The sequence below is a fragment of the Orbicella franksi genome, chromosome 11, assembly GCF_964199315.1.
Source record: "Orbicella franksi chromosome 11, jaOrbFran1.1, whole genome shotgun sequence".
NCBI lineage: Eukaryota > Metazoa > Cnidaria > Anthozoa > Scleractinia > Merulinidae > Orbicella > Orbicella franksi.
In genome coordinates this window covers 15089401-15106900 of record NC_138155.1, presented here as the reverse complement: position 1 = coordinate 15106900, position 17500 = coordinate 15089401, and the positions used below count along the sequence as shown (strand labels likewise).

Here is a 17500-nt window from a genome sequence, read left to right as displayed (position 1 = left end):
CCTTCACCATACAAATGATTTTTTACATTAGACAACTTATAGTTCTTTGAAGTCCACACAAAAGAAAATCGAGTTGTGAAGGATCAACCAATTTAATATGCATTGAAATAATTCAAGAATACAAATAAAGTAACCAATAGACCACATTCGATATATCAATATTCTGGCATGGCTCCGAGGCCCTAGGGACAAACTTCCATATTTGGTGGTGTTTTCTATGTATCCAAGTCTCCTTTGGGAATTGAGGGACAAAAAAAACCTAAAAAAATTGCAATTTTGACCCGAAAGCCCCGGAGCCATGTTAGAATGTTGATATATCGAACGTGCCCTATTCAAAATGGAAGGAATTTACGTTAATTATTTTTCAATTTTTTCCTAGTTTGTGCAGGAATCATGTAAAAGTGCAATTGAGAATAGATCGGCTGTGTGGCAAAGAATGAGCCAAAAATAAGCTACACACTTTGCTAAGGTCAAGTTAGAACTCAAGCCACCTATTGACTGATTAATTTGTTTCATTCATCCTAATTGTTGTTTTCAGCGTATAAATGATGCTATGCAAAAAGAAAAGGAAGAAGTGTCCATCGGAGTTCTTGATATCTATGGTTTTGAGATTTTTGAGGTATAATCGCCTAATTATTAAGAGTGGCTGCCTGTAAAAATCATTCAAATTCTTAATTTCGCGGCAAGGGTCGAAAATTCGATCTCGCTCATATTCCTATGGTAGATAGGCTAGGGCATGGCAAAAACTACTGGATAGTTTTTTTGGCAAAATATCCCTTTATTTCAAAGAAATATGCAAATTACCAAATTCCGTTAAAATCGTCATTTGACGCACCATTTTATTAAACAAGTTTGAGAGCCTCGCATGCAAAACCATATCATTCTTCCATCTTTAAAACACTCAAATATTTTTGTGCAATGTTTAATTGTATACTGGGTTGATTTTAGGGAATGCTGCGTTGTCTTTTTGGCTGCAAAATAATTAAATTTCGAAGACATGTATTTCATTCACTTAAAAGGACTTCGTAAAAATATTGATTTTCACCATGTGCGAAACCTTCAAATGGATTAAGCTTCTGGTAGTTGAATCGCAGAAGGATGGTCTACAGATTCCTGTAAAAATTTATTTGGGCAAACGATTGTGAGCGACGGGAGAGCTTTTCAAAGTACGTTAAAAATGCAGATATTTGACCATCCGTCGACAAATTTCAATTTATAGTGTTAGACATATATTTTAGCACGCGCCACATGCCTTGAGCTATATTAAGTTGAAATAGACACAGAGTTGATAATTTCGAAATGTTCTAACCTTATTTGCTGTAAACGGGGGATCCAAAAGCCGATTTGACGTGTTTCTGTCACCATTCGTCGCACATAAAGCAGAAGTTTGCTTCTGTTTACACAACGTCTGATGTGCATCGCCAACTGTCAACTTATTTAATGGTCGAATACCATGAATCTATGACTCTCTTTCGACAAATATGATCACCACTGCATCTAAGTCAAAAACGGATAAGTAATTTGTAGATAGTTGCTTGCTTTGCACTACACCAAAATATTACGTTTAATCATCGTTTGATCTATTGCTACTTGAATCCTTGCTTGCAGTGGTTCCTTGTTTGTTCGTCACGCAATGCTGCCATCCCATTTTAGAGGGTAGGGGTAGGACAATTCTATCCTAATAAATAAGGCTCCCTGAGGCTTGGAACCACGGGGAGCACACAATCATGTTGAGTAGGAAGAGATTGAATTAAGCAATGAAAAGAATGAATAGTTAACCATTGCCCGTGTTGTCATCTTTTACTAGACCACCGCTACCTACATGCCCTGCGTAATACTGTAACGCTAAACTCGTACCTAGGTCTTTTCGCGCTGTGCAATTATTTTTGGTTTACATATAATACAGTGGGCTACCCTCGGGTAAATGGGAAGTGGCCGCTTAATAGGGGTTGGCCGCTTAATAGAGGTTGGTGTACCTTGAATATCTTTTCACCATCGGGTTATAAATTTAGCTAAATTTCTTAGTTCACATGGAGTCAATTCAAGACAATCATGATAGACGTCATTCTCGGGGACCCAGGGGCAGTTAGTGGGAGCGGGGAAAATGTCTAAACGGGTCTTCGCCCGAACTTTTTTCTCACCCGTTTAGACTTTCCCCCGCTCCCACTAACTACCCCTGGGTCTCCAAGGATGACGTCTATAATGATTATCTTGAATTGACTCCTTGTTCACTAAGAAATTTATAACCCATGGTGAAAAGATATTCAAGGTACACCAACCTCTATTAAGCGGCCAACCCCTATTAAGCGGCCACCTCCCATTTACCCGAGGGTAGCCCACTCTATTATATGTTAACCAAACATAACTGCACAGCGCGAAAAGACCTAGGTACGAGTTTATCGTTACAGCATTACGCAAGGCATGTAGGTAGCGGTGGTCTAGTAAAAGATGACAACACAGGCAATGGTTAGCTATTCATTCTTTTCATTGCTTAATTTAATCTCTTCCTACTCAACAAGTTTGTGTGCTCCCTGTGGTTCCAAGCCTTACAGAGCCTTACCAGGAGCCATAATCGGGGACGGAGACCGTAAGTCTCGGGATTCGCGCGCACCTATGATATGGGACAATTTTTCTATTTTTAGAACAAATTGCGCCATCCTGACGTCATATATCCGCGCGGATTCACGCACATGTCGGGGGCTCTCGCGTGGATGTTTTCACGTTGCGTGATCAAATGGTGAGAGTTGAGAGATTCTCTTGCGTATTTTTCACAGCGATGGCAAGGAATAAGGCAGGGAATACGAGCCAGGGCGCTTATATGTAGTTTTATGCTCTGAGCTAACGGAAAAGGTGGGTTTTTCAGGGTCGAAAACAAGACTACAATCTCGCGCTGGGAACGGAATAATAAGATCTGCTCACGCTAGTTGTAAGCTTACGCGTATGTTTTTGTGTTTGTTCTGACTTAAGAATATAGCAAGAAAACTCTCTACTCTGGTATCGAGTTAATTTGTGAGTTTCTCAGACAATGGTTCATCATAACCAAAAAATGTTTTGATGGTTTCTTATTATTTCTGCTTGCATTGTTTGGTGAGTTTGCAAAAGCTTTTGAAAGGAAAGTCTGACGCGTACAATTGGCTCATTTGCATAGTGCAGCTCGTGCACTTTCAAGTCTGAGTCGGTGCTTTCAATTGTCAACAAATCTTGACAAAGATTTCTTTCGTTATCTTTTGTGCTGAGATGCTGTAACAAATTTCACGAAGGCAAAAAAGGCTACCAACATCATGTGTGTTTCTTCAACATAAGCATAGGGAAGTTTTACACTGCGAAAATGAAAATAGACAAGGAGTTTTGATATAAACTCGATCAACAAAATCGAAATCGTTATTCCAAGTTGATTAAAGAAAGCGTCATCGTAACTTTGCTGCTTATTTCTCCTTTATTCACATATTTTCAGCTTAGCTTTTAACATGTTCGCAAACATTTATCAATCTTAAACATATTTAAAAACTATAGTTATTGTTTGAGTTCGATGTACGCTTTCACACGAAAGTGCGGCGGAAGTACAATTTGTCATGTTTACTGACTGTACAAAACACGCATCGGCGGGCGCTCTCATTCATCGACAACAGAGAATTTACTGGATTTTGCACGAATAAAACTGAGCAGTGTCTACGGACGTAAAGTTATTGGGCCTTGATGAAACATCAAGCGTTGCTTACAATTCAAGCGAAACTCAAACTAGCAATTATTTTGTTTTACTTTTCGGTCGCGATAGACTGACAAATTCCTCGCAAGCGTGTGGCAAGAGGAGCTTGGAAACTATGAAGTCCTGAAGCTCTGCTATATCTAAATATATCCAGCTAGTTTTTTACTGTGTAATGGAAAAGCTGTTAATCTTCAACATATGTGAAATTTAAAGTGGAGTAATGTATAGCTCATGTAAAAGAAGCATCCGTCGGAACACAACTTGGTCAGCGATATATATAAGCTTACAGCGGAACATACCTAAATTCGACACTGCCTTACTTCACTCAAACTGGAGCAGCTTACGACGAAAATACTTAAGCAAAATTCCAACAGACGTAAACGGGTTGAGTTGTGGGCCAAAAACATGAACAATTTCGGGAATTTCGGACGCCATTTCCCCCGCGCGACATCCGCAAAAATCCTCGCAGCATGTACGCGCGTGTGGCGCAGGCGATGGCGCAATTTGTTCTAAAAATAGAATTATTGTCCCATATCATGGGGACAACCCCAATACTAGAAATGGCGCGCGTTTACGGTCTCCGTCCCCGATTATGGCTCCTGCCCTTACTTATTAGGATAGAAATTGTCCTACCCCTACCCCCTAAAATGGGATGACAGCATTGCGTGACGAACAAACAAGGAACCACTGCAGGCAAGGATTCAAGCAGCAATAGATCAAACGATGATCAAACGTAATATTTTGGTGTAGTGCAAAGCAAGCAACTATCTACAAATCACTTATCCGTTTTTGACTTAGATGCAGTGGTGATCATATTTGTCGACAGAGAGTCATAGATTCATGGTATTCGACCATTAAATAAGTTGACAGTTGGCGTTGCACATCAGACGTTGTGTAAACAAAAGCAAACTTCTGCTTTATGCGCGACGAATGGTGACAGAAACACGTCAAATCGGCTTTTGGATCTGCCTTTTACAGCAAATAAGGTCAGAACATTTCGAAATTATCAGCTCTGTGTCTCTTTCAACTTAATATAGCTCAAGACATGTGGCGCGTGCTAAAATATATCTCTAACCCGTAAATTGAAATTTGACGACGGATGGTCAAATATCTGCATTTTTAACGTACTTTGAAAAGCTCTCGCGTCGCTCACAATCATTTGCCCAAAGAAATTTTTACAGGAATCTGTAGATCATCCTTCTGCGATTCAGCCACCAGAAGCTTAATCCATTTGAAGGTTTCGCACATGGTGAAAATCAATTATTTGTACGAAGTCCTTTTAAGTGAATGAAATACATGTCTTCGAAATTTAATTATTTTGCACCCAACAAAAACCGCAACATTCCCTAAAATCAACCCAGTATACAATTAAACATTGCACAAAAATATTTGAGTGTTTTAAAGACGGAAGAATGATGTGGTTTTGCATGCGAGGCTCTCAAATTTGTTTAATAAAACGGTGCGTCAAATGACGGTTTTAACGGAATTTGGTAATTTGCATATTTCTTTGAAATAAAGGGATATTTTGCCAAAAAAACTATCCAGTAGCTTTTGTCCTGCCCTAGCCTATCTACCTTAAAAATATGAGCGAAATCGAATTTTCGACCCTTGCCGAGTTATTTTCCATATTTATGGACAGGGACTCTTAAAAAAAGGACTATAGAACTTTACTGAATACTAAAACCATTTTTATTTCACGAACAGAACAATCAGTTTGAACAATTTGCCATCAACTTTGTCAACGAGAAGTTGCAGCAAATCTTCATTGAACTCACACTCAAATTGGAGCAGGTAGGGCTGCCTCATGCATTTTGTTTAACACTGAAAGGAATAAATAGCAAATTATGGAAACTATTCATCAACAGTATAGAAATTTTCCTTAACTGCTCGACAGGTCAGAAAGTAATTTTCCGTGTCTTGCTCGATTTCTAGCCCTTTATATATTCTTGGGAGAACTTTTTTGAACTCACCTGTTTTTTAGGAGGAGTATGTACAAGAAGGGATCACGTGGCAGGAAGTCAAATATTTCAATAATAAAACAGTCTGTGAGCTCATCGAGAGTAAGGTACAGTTACTGCACCTTCAGAGCGTCATCACGATTCTTGGGATAAAAAGCTATAGGGGAACCTTTACTGACGTACTGTTACATGTAGTCTGCATACCACTTTGAGTTGAGAAGATATCTTGCTGGATAAAAGTTGACTCCAAACAATCAAAGAGCCTCTAAGACTCAATCATTTGTGAAATTTTCAGCCGTTTGGGTGAACTATTGAAAGCTAAATTGGCTAACAAAAACAAGAACAAAAAAAAAAGTTCTGGGTGGCAAAAACAGCAAGGAGTCTATACATTCTTCATGAAATTTTGAGTTTTTAAATCTGCCTCACAAAAATCGTACATTGAACTCACATTTCCTGGGACAGTTGTCATGTCACGCCATAATTTATTTTTTGCATGATAGGGCAGGGTGTGTTTCTCCGAAGGAATTAGATGGAAAATAAGTAACTGACTACTAGTAATATACACCTGTAGGGTAACAAGCCACTGTATTGCACGCCATTGGTTAGTCGACATTTTGCAAGGACAGTTTTCGAGAATTGGTGTTGCATACAGTCGTACAGAGTTATACTAATAACCAAATCTAATCCACATTCTATTTTCAGCGTCCCCCCGGGATTATGAGCACTCTTGATGACGTGTGCAGCACCATGCACGCTGTGTCTGAGGGCTCAGAGAAAACACTCATGGAGGTAACGTGATCTTTTGTTTACACTTCTTGCCCTCCAGGTTATTCCGATCAGGTTATTGTGATCTGGACATTTTGATCACGATATTCTGATCTGGACATTTTGATCAGGATAGCCTAATCTGGATGCTCTGGTCAGGATATTCTGATCACTCAGGCAACTGTCGAAGATGCGAAACAACGCAATTTTTCTAAACTGAATAGAGTTTGGTCAAACTCCTATAGCTGTTCAGACCGGGCTTTCCTTGGCTTTCTTAGACGGAGTAGATTGAAGGGGGTTTGTAGAGTCGTAATGAGGTCAATTTTATTTTATTGACTTACTTTAAGTTTACCTAATTCATTTAATAACGAAAAAGCGAAGGACGTGACTGAGAAAACTTAGTTGCCAGTGGAAAAATGAGGCAATAATGGAGTCATAGAGAGAAACGACCTTGTTACAAATTCAATTTTAAATCTCAAGAGATTTATCTAATTAATAAATTGTTGCTCATGTAAGTGGAAAAAACTCAGTACAATCAGAAAACTTGAAATAACATTAATTAAAGCGGAAAATGTTGTTAAACATAGTTGTCATTTAACGGTTGCTTAGGTTGATGAACAGGAGACGTAATATTTCTCAAACTCATTAATAATTCATCTAGTTTAAACAAAGAAAATCATGACCGTGACGTTGTTTGGATATCTGATCTTAATTAGTCTAGATTTTTACGATTTTATTTTTCCGTTTTCTACTTAGTTTTAGTTTCGATTGAGAAGATATATCAAACACTGAAGACAGTGTTTGACCACATTTCCAAACAACTCGCAGTTCGTTAAAAATACTCCGCTACGCGTCGTATTTTCAACTCTCTTCTTGGTGTTTGGAAATGTGGTCAAACACTGTCTTTCGTGTTTGACAATAACGTCTAAATATATACAGATAAATTTGGGGTATTAAAAAATCAGTAAAAAGTCAGCAATTTTGAGTGACTGATGAATAGGCTTATTCCTGTATTTCGTCAAATTGTTAGAAGTTATACACTTTCTTCAGCTGATCTAAAATGATAGACAATGAAAATTTAACTAAGACTACGAGAGGCAATAATAATGTGTTTAATTTTGGAACTAGTTATGCGCAAAATTTAAATACTTTTATTGTTGGAATCCAAGAATACTTTGAGAGCACGAAGGTGTAAGACGGCTCAATGTGTGATAATATTTTGGGTTTCTTCTGTTCTGTAGAAACTCCGAGCAGTGGTGGCTTCAAACAACGATTTCTCTCGTTACTTCAGAGCGCAGTCGAACTACTTCACTATTACCCACTATGCTGGAAATGTGAGTATGCGATAAAGTTCGACCGGGACTGCCCTTTTCACGGTTAATTTTTCTCATTTGCATTACAATGTAATCCAACCTGGATGCGAGGAAATTTCGGACTAAAACTACAAAATAGCCCGAAATTGCCTCACATACATGCTAGATTTTATTGTAATGCAAATGAGCAAAGGTAACCGTGAAAAGGGCTATTGTTTGACGTTGCACGCAGGAAAATATCTTATTAGACATTCTATAATTACAAGCATTTAGCACATTTAGCTGAAACACAAGCAAATGTTTTAGATTTCGATCATAGCAACTGCCTCAAACGTGTCAAAACCCCTTTCCCCCTTCAATGTTGAAAAATGGCAAAATGCATTGACGTATCCAATCAAAGTGTTTTGTCAACATTGTACTGGGGTTGGGGGCAAAATGTATGTAAACTGATGTGTATCAACAATTATGACAGGTTGTAGGTTACCAAGCCTTACATTTGAAAGTCTTGGGAATTAAAAGGGTATTATAAACACTAAAGAAAGAAATATTAGTGTAACTGGTTGTTTTGCTTCCCCGTTTGTTGTGTGAGACAGAAATGATTTCTGAATTTATTGAAAACGTTTTGCTTCCGCAGCAGATTTTGCCCAAATTTCGAGCCATTGTCCCTTTTACAGTTTTCTTGCTCAATATTCAGAGCAGTTCGCGCTAAACAGCCTTGAAAACTACCGTTGAGACACATCGCTAACAGGGAACAACAAATTTTTCAAGACTGAAAATAACGTTTAGCCTATACTGATGCTAACATGAATAACATTCATTGCGCATCACACTTATTTCAAGTGCCATTTCAACTCTACAATTACCGTCTGGGTTATTACATTTACACTCGCTTCTACATGGATATCATCCACCATACCGGACACAAATTAAATAATACTGGTCGCAATTTGTACTCTGAACTGGAATGAAATCTAAGAGGGATTTGCGCGCTAGTGATATCAAGATAATTGTTTGTTAATGGCCATCTTGCAGAAGAATCAGTGTTAAGTACACTCATTACATAATAATCTGACTTCAAATTTCGCTTTAACTTTATACAGCTAAATATATTAAAAACGCTTACAATACGATGGTAAATAAAAATATTCAGGGTTATAAATAAAAATTAGATTTTGAGTAAATCACATTTAATACTCTTTTAAATTTGTTCTTAGGTGGATTATGAGGCTAAAGGATTTTGTGAGAAAAACAAAGATGTCCTATCGAACGATATGATCGCGTTAATGCAGTCTAGTGAAAAGTAAGTCGTCACGTACGGTTAGATTATAGTTGAAGCAAGTGCAAGACTTACCAGTTTTGGATTTGATTGATTTGATAAGATGTGTTGTGGTTAGGGATTCACAGATGTAAAATGATGCTTTAATGGAAAACTCATCTGTTGCAATTGGGTTGTTGTTATTGAAAGGAGCGCTATCATATGAGCATGGCCTGGAAGACATCTTTCTTATGATGGAAACATAACATATTTATATAAAGTGCAATGAAGTTATAAAAGTAGTCATAGAAAGAATTGCGCATGCACAGATTTGTGATGTCAAATTGAAAAAGTCTGGCAGACTTCAAGAAATTGGTATCCAATCTTCTCCGTCCAGCGGAGAGTTGCTCTAATAATGATTTTCTCTTCGGAAAAAAATTTGTTACTTCTTCCTTACTACTTCTTCCGACACTGGCGGATTCCTGTAAGTTGTTACCACGAATGTTGAAAACAACATGATGACAATAGTTACAATGTTTTATACCGTCTCTGTTCTAGTGCATTCGTCCGAGATCTGTTTCCTGTGGTTGTAAACAACGAAAGTGGTGGACGTCGTGCTAAATCCAACACTGCTGGGGCAAAGATAAAGGTACAGTGTTGTAGGAAATGCTGTTATAGAGTTTTCCATCGATTACTTTAACTGAAGGATCATATCTCAGCTGGATCTAAAGACCCGCATTTTAATTTGCTTTGTGACATGCTACAATAACATTCATCTAATATAAGCTAAAATTGTTGTGATGTTTTTCACGTGGTAGGTGAAACAAACTGTGAGTTTCTTTCCTGAAAGCTGCGCAACAGCCAACAATTACGTAGAACATTGAAAAGTCACGTGTATTCAGTGTATCTACTGTCACGGTGTCACCAGTTTTGTTTAGCAGGAAAATGTATTGCCAGTGTTAATGATTGTACCATGCATACGACGCAGTTGTGAAATGAAATTAAAGAGGGGCACCCTACCGTTAATTCCATTGACAACGTGTAAACAACAGAAACAGTAATAACAGCAACAAGAACAACAAGAAGAACAAGGACAACAAGAACAATAACTGACAGGAACAATACCTTGATGTTGAAAAACAGAAAGATATGTGAAGACGTCTATTATTTTCTTTTACAGTCTCAGGCAGCAGCACTGATTACCAAGATTATGACATGCACTCCTCATTATGTTCGTTGTATCAAACCCAGTGAATCAAAGAAGCCTCTTGACTGGGATGACCAGAGGTTTGTTGGGTGTAGCTGAATTTTTACTTATCATTTGCTAACCTGATGTAAATAAATAAACGTAAACATCGAAGTTAATGTGATTATATCTACAACTGAGGAATTCATAGCAAGCGTTCTGCCTTTATGGCTGTTATACTTGAAAAGGACCAGATTGATGTTTCCTGTTGCATATGTGAAGACAAAAGACTTTACAATTTATTTAATTACACTCTTACGTTTGAAAGCAAACGGGCTAAAGAAGAGGGGAAATTCTATAGCTTACATAATAAGTTCTCTTAGAAAAGAGGGAAACTGGCCCTGGTGCGGCTTAGCCGCGTACGAAGATGAACAAAAGTCAAATGTTTTTTCTTTATGAAAGGATGAATCCAGAAACAATCATAATGTCAACTTTTAAAAGTGTGTTATCAAGTTTTCTAAACATAATCATACAGCCAGCTTTTAATTGGGTTTTTATAGGAAGACGCGAGTAGGGACTTTCGGGTTGTTTCTCCTGTATACTAGTCCATTCCTAGCATAATGACCAGATTTTCCATCAACTGCATGAAAAACTGCAGAATCTGTGGAGTCTTAATCATTGCCTTCCTGATATGCTATCCTAACTGGTTGGAGAACCGTGCCTCAACAATCCAGTATAACTAAAGTAAATACTCAAGACGTGTTTAAACCCAGTAAACGATTCTCTATTTCTGACCGCTAAAGGATGATTTCAGTCACGTGGTCAACAGTCATACAAATTTAGTGGAACTAAAGGAAGTGTTTACATAAGAAAAGACTTCAACTCCCACAGGATTGGTTTGGTACTCCAACATGGTAAACATTTGATTGTTTTGGGAAAACCAATATGGCTGCCATGACACCATGTAAAAATACTCCATTACCATCCTTGTACTGATCTGTTTGAGTTCTGTGTGGGGGTATGTTTAAAATGTTTAATGACTGCTCTCTCATTTAATAAATCAGCATTTTTTCTTACTTGTTTTAGAGTGGTTCATCAGATCAACTATCTCGGTTTGAAGGAAAATATTCGTGTCAGACGAGCAGGGTTTGCATTTCGTCGTCAGTTCCAACAGATCATTCATAGGTTAGTTTACTTTACCCTTTCATCCACGTACAAGATCAAAATGATATTCTACATACTTATTCCCATGAATTTTTTCCGTTATCAATGAAAATTTGGAGTTACAGACAGCTTCTACTAACAGCCAATATTTTTTGTCCCGGGGACCGTTTGCCGATACATACACTTGACTCGTATAACACTCTATAGCGGCCAGCTCCTTCTGCCTCTGGGTGGGGGCGTTGTAGAAATTCAACTGTGTAAATCATCTAAAGATTTGCCTATTTCGTGACTTTTGTGCTTGATCATGGCAACCATGTAAAACAGTATTTAGGCATTTTTTGAACCTTTTTTTAAAGCTAAACTCATGTTTTACAGTGTTTTCATCAAAACAATGAACTATGAACAGGATCTTTTTAAACAAGTTTTGTGTACTCGAAAATTGCACTGTCTCGCCGTAATTTTAACAACCAAAAGCTAGCGATTATAAATACAGTATCCAGACTGAAATTCACATCAGTGAATCCAATCGAGCGGTAGATTGGAATTGTGAGGTTCCAAACGAGAAAGGATGGAACTGGCAACGAGATAGCCATCCACCATCACTCAAACAATGTCCAACATTTTAACAGAACAGTTGATGAGCGAGTTAGTTATGTTGTCGTTTCCTTATCATTGCCAGAGAGTGTACGTCATGACGAAAGAAAAATGAATTCATTAAAAATTGGGAATTTGTTCAGCCGTGTTCTGGTTAATTTATCTAAAAAAATAATTTATCTAAAAATAGAAAAAATATCTATATATATTCACTTGCCAAAATGAGCTCTTTCAATGAATTCACAGAAAGGATATACACACATACAGCGTTTAATTTTGTATTACATATACCTTCCTCGATTATTTCAAACTATGCTATTCTTTAAAGCGATAATAATTTCGAATGACGTTTCGATGACTCGTTAATTTTCAAATTCTAAAAGTCAGATTCTTATGAGTTCTTCATATATTAAGAATGCGCTTGAAAGCTTCGTTGCATGTGATTAAAAACTCTACAATGTGGAATGTGAAAATGATGAACGAGTCATCGAAACGTCATTCGAAATTATTATCGCTAATTTTTATTCTTAATTGTTGGTCCAAAACCTCCGTCATTAGTATTCTCTAAAGCCAGTTAATATTCTCTTCCAATATAGAGCTATTTGATTATCGGGCACTCATCTCTTTCTAGAGTTGAGCCTGTTTTCAATTTATTTTCACTTGCCCTCGGCAGTCACTAAGACAGTTATTTTACTAATAGCAGCCCGTTAGGATGGTTAAGAAAGTAATTGCTGAGAAAGATTTAAGCTAAGCAACCCCGGCTGGCTGCTTGTCCAGACTTACTTTAGGTTCCTTCTGACATTGATGATATTTCCCTTTAGATATGGCATTATTTCCCCACAAGTCTGTAAGGGTTGGTCTGGTGATCAAGCAGAAGGCTGTCGTATTATCATGAATGATGCTGGAATCGATCCCTCAAAATGGCAAGCTGGTAAAACAAAGTTATTCCTAAAAGAACCAAGTACGGTAAGTTTTTTAGACTCACAGCAAGAAGCAACACACGGAAGTTTCCTTTCCCCCACTCGTAAAATCCTAGATGTGAAAACTGAAGGCAAAGAGCCTTTCAAAGTTTAAATGGTTTTTTGTAAACTTCATCTAAATCTCTCGTGTAACGATTAGATTATGCAAAATTTCTTTTGTTTGTACAAAAACACTGCATTGTAAAACTTGCTTAAAAAGGGGGTATTTAATGCACTTCCTTCTTGTAATGCAAAAATTCACATCTCAACTCTCTAAATCTGCAATTGATATGAATCCATGGTTTATATTCGTAGAAGAGAGGGAGTGGGGATGGGAGCTATTTTCGAACGTCTTGTACGGTGTATTAAGAACCAAAGCCGTATACAATCACCTTCATCTCAGCACCCCTCTTCCACCAAAACCCAATGCACTAACTTGATCTTCTTTCCGCAATTCCGCGCAAGAAAAAATTTGCTCTATCTCTTACAGCTTAATCAGCTTGAAGATATCAAAAATGCTATTCTGGAGAAGTATTGCATCATAATTCAAGGTGTTTATCGGACCTACAGATTGAGAAAGAAGTTCCTACAAATACGAAAAGGTTCGTTAGCGAGTAGAAGTACAGTGCTATCATATTTATACCTCTTATTCCGATTTGATTAATTATTTAGAGCGTATTTTTACTTGAGTGTCGAATGTTGTTTGCACTTGTTTTGGCCTTGCATTTCTACACTTAATGATTGGTTTGAAAAAAATCCCGCCACTTTTTCAGCCAATCAGGACCAATCAGGAGTATAATCAAAATCAATGGTGACTCGCTCACACACGCTTTCCCGCGATTCGCGCCGGCTGCTTTTTCAAAATTCAAAAACTTACTAAACTCAAAGCTGCCATAAGAGCTTTCATATGCTAGTTTTTTTTTTTAATACGATATAGCTAGTAGCCATAATTACAACTCGATACAAGAACTGTCAGTTAAATAACACCGAAATGAAATAAATAGTTTGCTTAAAAGAATGAAGATGGTGGACAAAACTGTTTAAGAAATGATTTCTCAATTTTCACTTTTTGGCCATTTTGTCAATTTATATCGAGTCCAAGTGAAAAAAGGGTTAATTAATCATGAGCATTAATAAATCAATTAGATCTAGTCCATCGCAGTGATAATTAAATCAATAACAAATATATACAGCTCAGTATACTTTATTTAAGATCTTTTTAACTTTTTTACTTAAAACTTTTATTTTAAGGTGTAGTAGTGATTCAGCGAGCTTACCGCCGATACAGGGATCGTGATGCGCTTGATAAGTTGATAGCGATCAAGAAGCTGATACAAGGTAATGAAAAGTTTTGTTAGTAAAAGACAGAAAGTGACTTTCTATTGCCGCCAAGCTATGCATCACCTCATTACACGCTAGTTGCATAGTCCGTTAATGTCAACTGAGCACGCAACTTCCACAGACGAGGTTTTTTGTAGTTGTAGCTCTTACGCACTCTTTTATAATAGGTTTAATCTTACCATAATAGCTTATAATGGTTCGCTTTAGCGCGCCCTGGCGCTTATTAACCTTCTGGTAGCTCAAGAGAGGCGCTCATAGGAGAAAAGGCGCCCATTAGGAACAGGTCGCTCATTTCTTTTTCAACATATACATTTAAATGTGATATAATACAACATTAACTAATTCAATAACTGTCACAACAGGGGTTCTGATAGTCGTAACGTGCAATATCATGTTCAGATGACAAAGCAGACCTTATATTATCGTCAGTCCTCTTGAATGTTCATTCAAGAGGACTGACAAAGAATAGACTAATTATTAGGACTTAAGCTTTGGGCGCTCAGATTGAAATAGGAGCGCCCATTGAAAAAAATTGACACTCACTGAAGAGCGCTCATTGGAAAGATCGAATCATTACAGATTTATCAGTATGGCGTAGATAACGGTTTTAAACTGCAGTTGTATCTGAGGGCTATGGGTCACGTAAGGTCAATTTTCATTCAATAATTTTTTTCTGCAGAGTTTGATATATGTTAATGCAAAAATGTAAAATGTAACTGGAATTAGCAGTTACAAACACAGATATGGCTACTCGTGCACTGTTTCCAGATCGAATTGGAATTAAAAAAGTGAGGACGCAGATATCAATATTTTAACACTCAAAATCTACGTCATCATAGGTGTTGATGTGCTTGGTGATAAAAAGAAAAGAAGGGATTCATGGGATATGGGTTTCAAAGGAGATTACATGGACTTCCAAAACAACCCATCTTTACAAAGCGTCATAGGTATGTTGTAGATCTAGATGTGGCTTGATTACTTGATGTTGTTTTGTTTTCCATATCTTGAAACTAATGTGACTAAAATTTGATCATATGTATTCGCTGTACCTTTCACTTCAGCGGACACCAGAGTTGAATTTGCGGCTGAAGTAAAGAAGTACTGCAGAGATGGGAAGGTAAGTTTTTTAATTTTTATATTTTCGTAATATTAATATCCCATTTCGCCCCCTCTTCTAACTCCGTATCCGTTTTCCTATGTTTAGACTTTTTTAACTCAGTAAAATTACTTATTTTGCTAACAGTTGAATTTGCAAGTCACTAGTCGACTTTGCTGCTCGAGAAAATTCTCTCTAGCATGTCTAGTCGTCTCCCCTAGCGTCCACGGCTTAGACTTTTCAGGATAAAGCATAAGTGGGCACCGAGAATTTTGATTTAACAAAGGTGAACTAGAAATACCGATAAAATCTGTCAGCATTGACCTATACTCTGTACGCTTCTGAAGAACTACTTTTCTTTACACACTACAACTGTACTGTGTCTGCTGGAATCGTAGTACGCTTTGAATTTTTCCAGTGTTATTATGGTGATTAATTTTCTCAATTCCCTTTGCATGCGACTTTTTTTTTTTTTTTTTCGCCACAGGAACAAGATCGCATCCTCGTTCTGACCGCGAGTTGTTTATACGTCATCGGCCAGGTTAGTGAAAAACATAGTCGTTCCCAGTTCGCTAACGGACATCAATCTCCGAGTTATTATCATTACCTTTTGTTTTGTTTTGTTTAATAGTTGAAAAGCAAATATAAACCTGGAGACAACGCTTTCACGGTCAAACGAAAGCTAAAGATGGCCGATATATATTCAGTGACAGTTAGGTGAGCAAGAAACTTCAGGTATCGAATATACGACGCTGTCAATGCTGGGGTTTTCAGTCAAATTTGCATATAAATTTAACCACTGTACATGTGTTCGTTGCATCATGATGGCACAGACTTAGTGATGACGTTAGTCTGACTGTTACTGTAATCAACTCTTGTAAGTGTTTCTATTTTCTCTTACAGTTATATTTAAAGGAGCTCAGTCGTGGTATTTTAGCCACGAACACAATTAATTTTTGAAAGATTGACACATACTACAAACGAAGAACTTGGCAAATTCAGGCTAAACTTTTGAAGATGCACAAACCGTTTAAAGTCACTTGTGCCATGTTCACCAAGCTTTTAAAAACGGACTGACATTTCAGTCCACGGAATATGTTTGCCGCACCAGCCATTATATAGGGCTTTGTTAAAAACAGTTCTCTGTCTTATTTCATGTTTATAATGACTTACGACAGTAAGCGCATGCCCAGGATAAGAGACGCAGGTGTTTAGACGAGACAGTAAATCACGTGTGCTCTGAAAGAGATTACGTCACGGATACTTCTATGGAAAACTTGCGGTTCTTCGTTTGCCATCCTTTCAGTCTTTCCAGACCTTCCTCCTTGTTCCACTTTCGTTTAATAATAACTCGTCTTTCTATTTTAGTTATTTTTCATTTTTTCCCCCTTTATCCCACCCTCTATTGTAACTGAATGACCAGGCTAGACAAGTTATTCATAATATGTCAACTCCACTAAGTCTTGTCTCTATTTCTACCAACGAACCCACCGGTATTTTCCGGTTTTAAAAAACTACAATGACGAAGAGGTGGTGTCCATCCCGGTACATTCAGCGATACAATCAAGCTGACGAGAAATACCCGTTTATCAGTGTTTATATAATAACCCAAGTTATTCTCGCATTTTGATTGGTTCTCGCCTATGATCTATTAGACGACAGACGCACGATTGACGTCATCATTTCAAAGTTTTTCCCTCTGTGTTTCAAAATGGCGGAACATTTTGAGAATTTTGATAATATTTTACGTGACTGGGCCAAAGATGAGGTACAGAAAAGTCTTGTCGAGGCATTGAACAGGTACCAGAAGCAGGAAGAAGAAAGATAAAGCCGTTTCTTAGAAAATGACTCAGAAAAAATACTCGAGCGGTCTCAGTCAGCAGTCGAGCGAGACTAAACCAAGCACAAAATTGGTCTTGGTAAGCCGAGAACCATTGCTTTAACTCGAGTTTAACAGACCAAAGAAACAAAATGTTTATGAGATTAATTTATTGAAAAATTCAACTTTTCTGAGTATCAAAATACTTTTTGAAACACTGATTGATGTCAGGAATGACACATCAAAACATCATTTCTTAAAATCAGTTAACTGAATAAACACATAACCTTGCTTTCCGATGCGAATGTTCCAGTCCGTTTCAGGGCACAGCAGCGAGCAAAGTA

General features: G+C 37.5%; 1 protein-coding gene across 1 annotated transcript in view; it reads left to right on the top strand.

The window, feature by feature from the left end:
• LOC145502139 (unconventional myosin-If-like) overlaps nt 1-17500 on the top strand; it is a 32938-nt gene that overhangs the window by 12024 nt on the left and 3414 nt on the right. The window contains exons 13-28 of the mRNA XM_081481413.1: nt 539-619; nt 5411-5497; nt 5688-5771; nt 6367-6453; nt 7671-7763; nt 8957-9042; nt 9556-9646; nt 10178-10284; nt 11270-11368; nt 12763-12907; nt 13391-13502; nt 14152-14253; nt 15081-15188; nt 15303-15358; nt 15825-15878; nt 15969-16054. Of these exons, the coding sequence (XP_081337539.1) occupies nt 539-619; nt 5411-5497; nt 5688-5771; nt 6367-6453; nt 7671-7763; nt 8957-9042; nt 9556-9646; nt 10178-10284; nt 11270-11368; nt 12763-12907; nt 13391-13502; nt 14152-14253; nt 15081-15188; nt 15303-15358; nt 15825-15878; nt 15969-16054 (1478 nt within the window). The remainder of the gene's footprint in view (nt 1-538; nt 620-5410; nt 5498-5687; nt 5772-6366; nt 6454-7670; nt 7764-8956; nt 9043-9555; nt 9647-10177; nt 10285-11269; nt 11369-12762; nt 12908-13390; nt 13503-14151; nt 14254-15080; nt 15189-15302; nt 15359-15824; nt 15879-15968; nt 16055-17500) is intronic.